The sequence below is a fragment of the Erythrolamprus reginae genome, chromosome 4 (assembly GCF_031021105.1).
Source record: "Erythrolamprus reginae isolate rEryReg1 chromosome 4, rEryReg1.hap1, whole genome shotgun sequence".
NCBI classification, from domain to species: Eukaryota; Metazoa; Chordata; class Lepidosauria; order Squamata; family Dipsadidae; genus Erythrolamprus; species Erythrolamprus reginae.
The window spans coordinates 137,425,337-137,437,751 of record NC_091953.1 but is presented as its reverse complement, the minus strand read 5'-3'; the positions used below and the strand labels follow the sequence as shown (position 1 = coordinate 137,437,751).

The 12,415-nt window shown below is 45.5% G+C and overlaps 1 protein-coding gene across 1 annotated transcript in view; it reads left to right on the top strand.

Annotated features, from left to right (window-relative positions):
• NUFIP1 (nuclear FMR1 interacting protein 1) overlaps positions 1-12,415 on the top strand; it is a 22,665-nt gene extending 10,250 nt beyond the window's left edge. Inside the window, exons 6-10 of the mRNA XM_070751414.1 lie at positions 1,229-1,321; positions 3,088-3,332; positions 8,087-8,221; positions 8,996-9,228; positions 11,856-12,415. Coding sequence (XP_070607515.1) covers positions 1,229-1,321; positions 3,088-3,332; positions 8,087-8,221; positions 8,996-9,228; positions 11,856-12,161 — 1,012 coding nt within the window. The 3' untranslated portion in view covers positions 12,162-12,415. The remainder of the gene's footprint in view (positions 1-1,228; positions 1,322-3,087; positions 3,333-8,086; positions 8,222-8,995; positions 9,229-11,855) is intronic.

The window sequence follows — 12,415 nt, the reverse complement described above, 5'->3', positions numbered from 1 at the left end:
TTCAAACTTCGCTCGCTTCCCTCGCTGCAAATTTGCAGGATGTAAAGTTTAATTTGCAGGATTTATTTATTTCACCCCCCCCCCAAGCTATTTCTCAGCTTACAACCATAATTGATTTCAAAATTCCAGTTGCTAAGTGAGACAGTTGTTAAGTGAATTCTGCCCCATTTTACAACCTTTTTTAATTATTTAAGGGTTAGAGGTTTTATGGTTAGTAGAATTCGAGACCAATGTATAAAGAATAAACTGGAATCACTCTATAATTTGTAAATATGGTAATAGAGAGGTGATAGAGAGGTGTATAAAATGAGACAGGAGGCGAAACAGATAATATATGCTGCTAAAGCCTCAAAAGAGGAAGAAATTGTAAAGAAGGGGGATAAAACCTTCTTCAGATATATTAGTGATAGGAAGAAGAAAAGCTGCGGCATCACAAAGCTTAGTACTGGGAATAATACATGCATTAATGGGAATAAGGAGATCGCTGACCCTTTCAATAGCTACTTCTGTTCAGTTTTCTCAAAAGACACCTAAAGGGTTAAATAAGTTCCAGGAGGGAAGTGTCTTTAATAGGAAAGTGAACACAAGAACAAGGGGACACAATCTGAAGTTAGTTGGGGGAAAGATCAAAAGCAACATGAGAAAATATTATTTTACTGAAAGAGTAGTAGATCCTTGGAACAAACTTCCAGCAGACGTGGTAGATAAATCCACAGTAACTGAAGTTAAACATGCCTGGGATAAACATATATCCATCTTAAGATAAAATATACAAGAAATAGTATAAGGGCAGACTAGATGGATCATGAGGTCTTTTTCTGCCGTCAGACTTCTATGTTTCTATGTTTCTTGGTTTAAAATAATATTAAAAAGTACACCCTCATTTTGATGGAGGGGTCAGAATGGATGATGTTGGGTGGTGGGAGCATGACTCTTATGGAGTGTGTATCTCTTATTAAAAATTAATAAAATTTATTTAAAAAAAATAAGACAAAAGAGTAAGATGACAAGACTGGTTTGCCACATCATTGCAATAATCGACAATAGCCTATAAGTTGTAAGTCAAGGACTTTGTAATGGAGGGGGGAACTGACCCAGTTAGGGTTAGGTTGAACCCCCAAAATGTAGCCGTGTTTGATTGATGGTGAGGCTGATAGTCAAACTTACCGAGCGCTTCCTTGGCCTTCAATGGGTTGCTAACTCAGTCTCCTCTGCCGTCACAATGTAGAAATTTCCCAACATTGGCAAACATGGAAAAGAAGAAAGCATTAAAGTTGGAAAAAGAATGTCGAGGAGAAGTGCTGACAACGTTACAATTTGGGTAAGACTTCTTGTAAGTTGTAACCTCTTGGCTCTTTTTTCATAAAAAACCAACATTTTACCTTTTTGGAGCTTATGGAGCCTATTTTTCAAAACCTCGGTAATGTGGGAAGCATTGGGTTTTTTAAAAAATTATTATTAAAAGGGTTTTTTATTTATAAAACATTTAAAAAACATAATATCTGTTCTGGTTTCTGGTAGAAGTTTAGTACAGTGATCCCTCGAGTTTCGCGATCTCGATCTTCGCGAAACGCTATATCGCGATTTTTCCACCGATGACGTCACCCTCTTCCTTCCTTTCTCATCTTTCTTTCTCTCTCTCTCTCTCTCTCTTGCTTCTTCCTCTCTCACACTCTCTTCCTCCCTCTCTCATCTCTTTCTTTCCTTCTCTCTCTTTCTCTATCTCTCCCCCTCTTGCTGGCGGGTGGCGGGCGGGCGAGCGGGGGCATCAGCGAGGAGCCGGGGTTTCCCCTTTGCGTGGGCGGCTGGGAAACCCCGATCTTCGTCTGCTCGCTGCTGCTGCACCGAGCAGATCAGCTGCTGGGCGGCCGAAGGAACCTTCCCTGGGTCTTCCCCCTCTTGCTGGCGGGCGGGCGAGCGGCGGGCATCAGCGAGGAGCCGGGGTTTCCCCTTTGCGTGGGCGGCCGGGAAGACCCAGGGAAGGTTCCTTCGGCCGCCCAGCAGCTGATCTGCTCGGTAGCGCAGCAGCAGCGAGGAGCCGAATCGGGGTTTCCCCTTTGCATGGGCGGCGGGGAACGCAAACTCCACCATCTACGCATGCGCGGCCATAGAAAAAAAGGGTGCGCATGCACAGATGGTGTTTTTACTTCCGCAACCCTACATCGCAAAAAATCGATTATCGCGAGGGGTCTTGGAACGGAACCCTCGCGATAATAGAGGGATCACTGTAATTACAAATAACTCTCATTAAATGCACCATTTCATGAATAAAGGAACTCTGTTTATTTCTCTGCTCTCCTGTACTTCAACACATTCCAGACATCACTCGGTCCGTTATCTCTCTCTTAGCTGCATTTCTCACATTCCTTTTCCTGCTTCAGTTAGACAAGATTTATTTCCTAACTACATAGCTATAAAAAGACAGCAGCACTGACTAAATGCAATACAAAATACTTTGGATTACTTTAGTATGGCGAAAACCCCTCCATATTTCTTTCTGCAAGGTTGAAACTCCACCCTTCTTCTCCACTAGCCCCCTGACGTGCCAAATACCTCACTACAATATTTAACCCATTCCTCTCCTTAATATCTTCTTCCAGACCTTTGCTCTCTACGTTTCTGAATCCTTCAGAATTTAGGATTAACCCAGCGCGCGTCTGATTCTCCCTCGCTAGATCCTGAACTCATAGCCCCATCCTGTGGCTGGCCTCCCACCTGTTCTACTACCTGTAACCCCGGGCCCCCCACTACTTCATAAACACTATCTGAATCTGAGTCCTCAATATCTTCATCATCCTCCAACTGATCAGGAGTATGTACAACAACATCTACCGTATTTTTTGGAGTTTAAGACGTAGCTTTTTCCTCCCTAAAAGAGGCTAAATTCAGTCTTATAATCTCAATGTAGCTTTTTCTTGGAAGCATGGCTCTTCCCACGTTCTTATGTTTCTTTCTCCTAGAACTGTGAATGTTTCAAAAGGTTTGGTTAGAAAAAAGTCAGGGATCTGGGAGTTTGTGAAGGATGGGTATTGGCGCCTCTCGCGGTGAATCCAAGACGCGGGCTGGAACCAACCTTCTCTCTTTCAGGAAGATGAAGGGAATGTGGAAACCTCCAAACGAAGGTCCGAAGCAGCAAGGAAATACACAGCGGAGAAGAAATTGGCGCTGGAATAAATCTAGGAATGCTAGGAACAGCAAAGGGGTCTCACTGGACTCTTCGGCTGGGACCGGTTCCAACAACCATGAAGCCGAGGAGAAGGCCAGAAGAGAACCTTGCGTAGGCTCCATGACTGATAAAGACCCCCTGAGTATTCTGGCCAGCAGCGATCCTGGTGAGATACTTATTTGGGTTTTTGTTTACAGTTAATATAACAACAACAGAGTTGGAAGGGACCTTGGAGGTCTTCTAGTCCAACCCTCTGCTTGGGCAGGAGAACCTACACTACTTCAGTTTAGTTTAGTTTAGTTTTATTAGATTTGTATGCCGCCCCTCTCCGAAGACTCGGGGCGGCTAACAACAATATAAAAAGACAATGTAAACAAATCTAATATTAATATTAAAAACAACCTAAAAAACCCCAATTTAAAAAGAAAAAACCACTCATACAGACAAGCATACCATGTATAAATTCTATAACCTGATGAAGTGGACAAGGCCATCGGAGCTGTGAGTTCCGCCACCTGTTTACTGGATCCGTGTCCCTCCTGGTTGGTTTCGGCCAGCAGGGAGGTGACACGGAGCTGGGCCCAGGAGATTACCAACGCTTCCTTGGGGAGGGGAGTTTTTCCATCACTCTATAAAGAAGCGCTTGTGCGCCCCCTCCTCAAGAAGCCCTCTCTGGACCCAGCCGTACTTAACAACTATCGTCCAGTCTCCAACCTTCCCTTTATGGGGAAGGTTGTCGAGAAGGTGGTGGCACTCCAGCTCCAGCGGTCCTTGGAAGAAGCCGATTATCTAGGTCCCCAGCAGTCGGGTTTCAGGGCCGGTTACAGCACGGAAACCGCTTTGGTCGCGTTGATGGATGATCTCTGGCGGGCCCGGGACAGGGGTTTATCCTCTGTCCTGGTGCTCCTTGACCTCTCAGCGGCTTTCGATACCATCGACCATGGTATCCTTCTGCACCGGCTGGAGGGGTTGGGAGTGGGAGGCACTGTTCTTCAGTGGTTCTCCTCCTACCTCTCTGGCCGGTCGCAGTCGGTGTTAGTGGGGGGCCAGAGGTCGACTCCTAGGTTTCTCCCTTGTGGGGTGCCTCAGGGGTCGGTCCTCTCCCCCCTGCTATTCAACATCTACATGAAACCGCTGGGCGAGATCATCCAAGGACATGGGGTGAGGTATCATCAATATGCGGATGATACCCAGCTTTACATCTCCACCCCATGCCCAGTCAACGAAGCGGTGGAAGTGATGTGCCGGTGCCTGGAGGCTGTAGGGGCCTGGATGGGTGTCAACAGACTCAAGCTCAACCCGGATAAGACGGAGTGGCTGTGGGTTCTGCCTCCCAAGGACAATCCCATCTGTCCGTCCATCACCCTGGGGGGGGAATTATTGACCCCCTCAGAGAGGGTCCGCAACTTGGGCGTCCTCCTCGATCCACAGCTCACATTAGAGAACCATCTTTCAGCTGTGGCGAGGGGGGCGTTTGCCCAGGTTCGCCTGGTGCACCAGTTGCGGCCCTATCTGGACCGGGACTCATTGCTCACAGTCACTCATGCCCTCATCACCTCGAGGTTCGACTACTGTAATGCTCTCTACATGGGGCTACCTTTGAAAAGTGTTCGGAAACTTCAGATCGTGCAAAATGCAGCTGCGAGAGCAGTCATGGGCCTACCTAGGTATGCCCATGTTTCACCATCACTCCGCAGTCTGCATTGGTTGCCGATCAATTTCCGGTCACAATTCAAAGTGTTGGTTATGACCTTTAAAGCCCTTCATGGCATCGGACCAGAATATCTCCGAGACCGCCTCCTGCCGCACGAATCCCAGCGACCGATTAGGTCCCACAGAGTGGGCCTTCTCCGGGTCCCGTCAACTAAACAATGTCGGTTGGCGGGCCCCAGGGGAAGAGCCTTCTCTGTGGCGGCCCCGGCCCTCTGGAACCAACTCCCCCCGGAGATTAGAACTGCCCCTACTCTTCCTGCCTTCCGTAAACTCCTTAAAACCCACCTTTGCCGGCAGGCATGGGGAAACTAAACATCTCCCCCGGGCACGTTTAATTTATGCATGGTATGTCTGTGTGTGTGACTGTTAGCATATGGGGTTTTTTAAATATTTAAATATTTTAAATCTGTCTGATTGCTTATGATTTGTTTTTTACATGTTGTGAGCCGCCCCGAGTCTTCGGAGAGGGGCGGCATACAAATCTAAGTAATAAATAATAAATAAATAAATAAGCCTAGGGGGAAGGAAATATCTCAGTTCCCCCATGCCTGACGACAGAGGTGGGTTTTAAGGAGCTTGCGAAAGGCAAGGAGGGTGGGGGCAACTCTGATATCTGGGGGGAGCTGGTTCCAGAGGGTCGGGGCCGCCACAGAGAAGGCTCTTCTCCTGGGTCCCGCCAAACGACATTGCTTAGTCGACGGGACCTGGAGAAGACCAACTCTGTGGGACCTAACCGGTCGCTGGGATTCGTGCGGCAGAAGGCTATCCAACATCTTTAAAACTTCCAATGTTGGAGCATTCACAACTTCTGGAGGCAAGTAGTCCCATGGATTAACTGTTCTAGCTGTCAGGAAATTTCTCCTTAGTTCTAAGCTGCTTCTCTCTTTGTTTAATTTCCACCCATTGCTTCTTGTTCTACTCTCAGGTGCTTTGGAGAATAGCTTGACTCCCTCTTCCTTGTGGCAACCCCTGAGATATTGGAAGACTGCTATCCTGTCTCCCCTGGTCCTTCTCATTCAACTAGCCAGGCCCAGTTCCTGCAACCGTTCATATGTTTCAGCCTCCAGTCCCCTAACCCTCTTCTCTGCACTTTTTCTAGAGTCTCAACATCCTTTTTACATTTGTTGACCAAAACTAAATGCCGTATTCTAAGTGTGACCTTGATCACAGTCTTCAATATCTCAGAGGTTGTATCTCGAAGCTCTTCGTTCCTGATTTCAGAGGGCGTTTTCCCCACAGCACGTCCAGCCCTGGGGCCTTTCCAGAGAAACCCCAAAGCATCTATACCAGTGGTTCCCAACATGGGGCCCATGCCCCACGACGGGGTGGGGGTGGGGTGTTGATTTTTAATGAGGGCAGTTGGTACCTTGTTTAAACCAAGTTATTGGCCTTTTAGGTTTGCCCCACATGAGTAGGGGTTACTTTTTGAAATAGAATAGAATAGAATAAATTGGGATGAAGAATGGAATGGAATGGAATTCTTTATGGGCCAAGTGTGATTGGACACACAAGGAATTTGTCTTGGTGCAGATGCTCTCAGTGTACATAAAAGAAAATATAGATTTGTCAAGAATTGTGAGGGACAACAGTTAATGATTGTCATAGGGGTCAAATAAGCAATGAAGAAACAATCAATATTAATAAACAAGTTACAGTCATAAGTGGGAGGAAAAGGGTGATAGGAACCATGAGGAAAAACTAGTAGAAATAGAAGTGCAGACTTAGTAAAAAGTTTGACAGTATTGAGGGAATGACTTGTTTAGCTGAGTGATGGCATTCAGGAAAAATATGTTCTTGTGCCTAGTTGTCTTGGTGTGCAGTGCTCTGTAGTGATATTTTGAGGGTAGGAGTTGAAACAGTTGATGTCCAGGATGCGAGGGGTCAGTCAATATTTTCCCCGCCCTCTTTTTGACTCGTGCAGTCTACAGGTCCTCAACAGAAGGCAGGTTGGCAGCCATTGTTTTTTCTGCAGTTCTGATTCTCCTCTGAAGTCCGTGTCGGTCTTTTTGGGTTGAAGCACCAAACCAGACATTTGTAGAGGTGCAGATGACAGACTCAATGATTCCTCTGTAGAACTGGATCAGCAGCTCCTGGGGCAATTTGAGCTTCCTGAGTTGGCGCAGAAAGAACATTCTTTGTGGTGCTATTTTGATGATGTATAAGATGTATATAGTTTAAGAAATAGAATATTGAGATACAAATTTTTATGTATAATTTATGCAATAATTTTACTAATTTCCTACACCCTTTTGATTCTGTACCACCCCTTTGTTCATATTCCCTTCTTTTTTATTAATTTAATAAATAATTTTTATATATATAAAAAATAAAAAAATAAAAAAAGAATTACAGTGGTACCTCAAGATAGGAACCCCTCGTCTTACGAACAACTCGTGATACGAACCCGGGGTTCAGAAAATTTTTGCCTCTTCTTACGAACTTTTTTCGAGTTACGAACCGGCGTTCGGAGACTGCTGGGAAGCCGCGCGGCTGTTTTAAAAGGTGACAGCCGGGCGGCGGGGCTTCCCAGAAGCCTCCCAAACGCCGGTTCGGTTCGGGAGGTTGCTGGGAAGCCCCCCAGGCCAGCTGTGACCTTTTAAAACAGCCGTGCGGCTTCCCAGCTGTCTCCCGAAGCCGAACGCGGAAGTTCGGCTTTGGCGTTCAGCTTCGGGAGACAGCTGGGAAGCCGTGCGGCTGTTTTAAAAGGTGACAGCCAGGCTGGGGGGCTTCCCAGCACCCCCCCCGTACCCCGAACTTTTGCCGAACTTCCGGGTTCGGGGTCCGGGAGGTTGCTGGGAAGCCCCCCAGGCCGGCTGTCACCTTTTAAAACAGCCGCACGGCTTCCCATCAGTCGCCGAACGCTGTTTTTTTGCGGGGGGGGTTTGGTTGCACGGATTAATTGACTTTACATTGTTTCCTATGGGAAACAATGTTTCGTCTTACGAACCTTTCGACTTACGAACCTCCTCCTTGCACCAATTAAGTTCGTATCATGAGGTATTACTGTATATGTCACCGGGGTGGGGGGGTGTCCGGATTTTAGAGATGCTTAGGTGGGACATGGCCCAAAAAAGGTTTGGAACCACTGGTCTCTCCTCTCCTGCTGCTCCCTTCCATTTGCTAATTCTTTATTTTTGGGGCCAGCTTCTCAGGCTTTTGTGCCTTTTTTTGCCAAGCCATCAGTGGATAATCTCTGTCTCTTCCCAGAATCCGACAAAGAGGCGAGGACTCCGAAAGACCAAGCTTTGGAAGCTACTGTGGTTCCGAAACAGCTGACCTCGGCCCTGAGCTCGCTGGTGGTAAACTACGGCAGCTTATCCGAAAGCGAGAGCGAAGGAAACGGTAAGCCCTCTTCCTTCCGCCCTGGATAGGGATGATGAGAAAAAACTAGTAATAATAGTAGTGCAGACTTAATAGAAAGTCTGACAGTGTTGAGGGAATTCTTTGTTTAGCAGAGTGATGGCGTTCGGGAAAAAACTGTTCTTGTGTCTAGTTGTCTTGGTGTGCAGGGCTCTGCAGCGACTTTTTGAGGGTAGGAATTGAAACAGTTTGTGTGAGGGGTGTGAGGGGTCCGTAAATATTTCCCCTCCCTCTTTTTGACTCGTGCAGTCTACAGGTCCTCAATGGAAGGCAGGTTGGCAGTACAGTAATCCCTCGCTAGTTCACGGTTCATCTTTTGCGGATTCGCTATTTCACGGGTTTTCAAAGGGGCCTTAAATCCATGAAATCTATTAAAAAATTTAAATCCGCTAAAAATTCGTTAAATTCTTCTACAGTCCTACTGTCCTCTATTAAAGAAACTGGTAGGAAATCCCATGTAGTTCCAGCTGAGAAACATTATAGAATGACTGTTTCATGCAAAGGGTGGGTTTTAAAAGTCCAAATACTTGTTAAATACATAAAAAAATATGTTTCCTCTACTTCACAGAAATTCATTTTTCACGGGTGGTCTTGGAACGCATCCCCCGCGGAAAACGAGGGATCTCTGTAATTGTTTTTTCTGCAGTTCTGCAATTATGAGCCTCTGATGCTGCTCATAACTGTCTAGCTTTTCACAGCTGTTTTTTTTTTTAATTTTGAGTCCTTGCATATTAATTCCTTGCTCCTTTGTTTTAGAGTCCACCGCTCCCGTAGCAAAGGCGGTAACTGAACATGACGCCATTCTCAGAACGACCGCTCGGCCTTCCCAAAACTCCCAAAGCTGTGAGCGCGAGACTCGCCAAGGAGCCCACCATAACGGGAGCCCGCTCGGGAGATCAAAACCCCATGCAAGGAACACAAGGAATCAGAAAAGGCAGAGGAAAGGGCTCCCGGCATTGCAGCCCCACCGTCCGACTTTGCTAGAAATGGTAGGAGGCTTGTTGGTTTCAGTATGGTTTTTTTATAGAGGATCCTGCACTGACAGCATTTCGTTTGACGATGTTCGTCCATTGTGTTCGTTGCGAGTGAGCCTGGATCAACTTTGATAATGTCAGATGGTGAGGAAGAGGATGAACCAGGGCCTTCTGGGTACACTGGGGCCCTTGGCCTTGACACCCGAGGCAGAAAGTGAAGGGGAGGTAGACGAGGGTGAAGAGGTGTCGATGCAAACTCTTTTGAAGGAGGAGGGGGAGAGAGATCTTATGAGAAACGAACCTCGCTTAGATCCCAGATTTAGAAGATTACAGAGCAGACAGCAAAAATTATACGCGAAAAGGAAGCAATCTGCACTATGTGTAAATCTAGAGTTGGTAATTTGTCACTAGAGGTATATTATTATTATTATTATTATTATTATTATTATTATTATTATTATTATTTATTAGATTTGTATGCTGCCCTTCTCCGCAGACTCGGGGCGGCTCACAACAGTGATAAAGAACAATATGTATTGACAAATCTAATAATTTAAAATCTAAAATAGCAATTGTACATTTAAAAAATCTAAAAACAAGGAACCCCAATATAAAAAACATACATACATTCATATCATGCACTAAAACTACATAGGCAGGGGGAGATGTCTAAGTTCCCCCACGCTTGACGACAGAGGTGGGTTTTGAGGAGTTTACGAAAGGCAAGGAGGGTAGGGGCAGTTCTAATCTCTGGAGGGAGCTGGTTCCAGAGGGTCAGGGCCGCCACAGAGAAGGCTCTTCCCCTGGATCCCGCCAAATGACATTGTTTAGTCGACGGGACCCGGAGAAGGCCCACTCTGTGGGACCTGATTGGTTGCTGGGATTCGTGCGGCAGAAGGCGGTCTCGCAGGTATATAAGAGTGGGAGTCTGGGTAAATTGTTTTAAACTATTGGATTTGTACTGTTTTGCTGTTGTGAGCCGCCCCGAGTCTTCGGAGATGGGTGGCATACAAATCTAATAAATAATAATAATAATAATAATAATAATAATAATAATAATAATAATAATATATCCTTTGTGGAGTGCTCTGATGAGGTTTCTCAGAAATCACAGCTTCCAGTTATAAAGAACTGTGAACCAAGAAGAGGTAAGGTATCCGAATGTTTGGGAAAGCTGTCAGTGTTCGTGATGTATGAGGAATTTTATCTCTCTGGGACAGTAATGGTTTAGCCTTTAGCCGAGCCATTAAAGTAGAAGTGAGATTGGAGTGCAGAGTCGCTGAGAACTAATGAACGTAACTGGAAATGTGATCATTGTTCGATAATTTGGATCAAAAAAATGCTATGAATAGAAGCTGTTAAAAAAAGACCTTGGTTAGCATTTGCAATCTGTGTAATTAAGAGGCAGAACCGTGTTTGAAGGGGACCTTGACATCTAACAGGTTGTCCAAAAATGGGATGTATAAAAATGTCTCTTTGATGGAAATATTCATTTAGGCAGCCTTTTGCCCTAAGTTCTTTATACTGCAAAACCCAGGTTAGGTTTTATCCAGTATATTCAGGCTGATTGTTTGGATTAGGCTGAGGACATTGTGTTTATTTCAGAGCATGATATCTTAAGTTTAGCTGTAAGAGTTCAAAAATCTATTTTGCGGGAACCTGATAAACTCGAAATCTCTTGTTGACGTTTCTGCCCATTTTTATGGCTGGAAGGCAGGTGACCAGCTTGCTTCGGCCTTGCCTGCTCAAAAAAAAAAAAACCTCAGAAGGTTCCGGGCTGTGTCTCGATTGGCAAAGTTTCCAACCGACGGCCTTAACTCAGGTTTATTACATGCAGAACAATAAAAGGCAAAGAAAAGCAATGACTAAAATTCATGAAAAAATAAATAAACAACCCAAGACCGTCATAAAAACACCAATGTATACAGAATTTTTTAACGAGCCATTGAACAACAATGGGATAGAATGTCGTACCATTGTAGGCAGCCCTTGACTTACAACAGTTCGTTTAGTGACCATTTTCCAAGTTACAACGGCAGCTGATAAACTGATAAAATTGCTACAGAAATGGTGGAAGGTCTTAAGCATAAAACTTATCAGGAAAGACTTCATGAACTCCATCTGCATAGTCTGGAGGACAGAAGGGAAAGGGGGGACATGATTGAAACATTTAAATATGTTAAAGGGTTAAATAAGGTTCAGGAGGGAAGAGCCTTCTCTGTGGGGGCCCCGGCCCTCTGGAATCAACTCCCCCTGGAGATTTGCACTGCCCTCACGCTCCTTGCCTTCTGAAAGAGTGTAAAAACCCATCTTTGTCGCCAGGCCTGGGGTTGTGAGATCTTCCCCCTGACCAACGAATGTTTTTTCGTATGATTGTTGATTAAATGTAAATGGAAGTTTTTTAAAATTAGAATTTTTAAGGATTGTTTTTTATGTATATTAATTGGATTGATTTACTATTGTTCTTTTGTATATGTTGTGAGTCGCCGGGTATCCTCGGAGAGGGGCGTCATACAAATCCAATCAAACCTTAAACTTTTCAAGGGTAGCCCCATGTCGAGCGCATTGCAGTAGTCAAGGCCTGAGGTGATGCGGGCGTGAGACTTACTACCTGCCCTCTGCTTTCTCTTCCTTCCGCGCAGCTTTTAGCGAAGGACATACGTCACGAAAGGAACGTGATCTTGCAGTGCATCCGCTATGTCCTGCAGAACGACGGCCTGGGATGGTCCCTGGGAAGCCGCTCGGACGCTCCGTCGGAAAGTGAGCCAACGTCTGAGCGTGCCCAGAAGCCGGCGGCTGACGGACCTTGCCCATTAACCGACCCTCTCGACTTTGACCCGAACGCAACGCAACCGGACGGAGCATTTCAAAACAAGGGCAACTCTGCATTTCCTGCTGCGGATGAAGATATTTGGGAATCTACAGAGATGACTTCTCAAGACAACTAATCTCTTTTTTTAAATTTAAAAATAAAAAAAACTATGCGTGGGAAACCGCCACTCATCCATCTTCAGATGCTTGCCGAAAGGCGTCGAGGTTCTTTGTCGCATCCAAAGGTTTTGCCTACTTTCAAATTAACTCTTTGGATGGAAAAAGCTAAATCTCCGTTAGGCCTTGTGATGTTACGGTCTTGCAATACCGTCCTTCAGGGGTTCGTTTTTTTTACTCGCTGTAAGTGTAAATAAAAATTATATTAATGCTG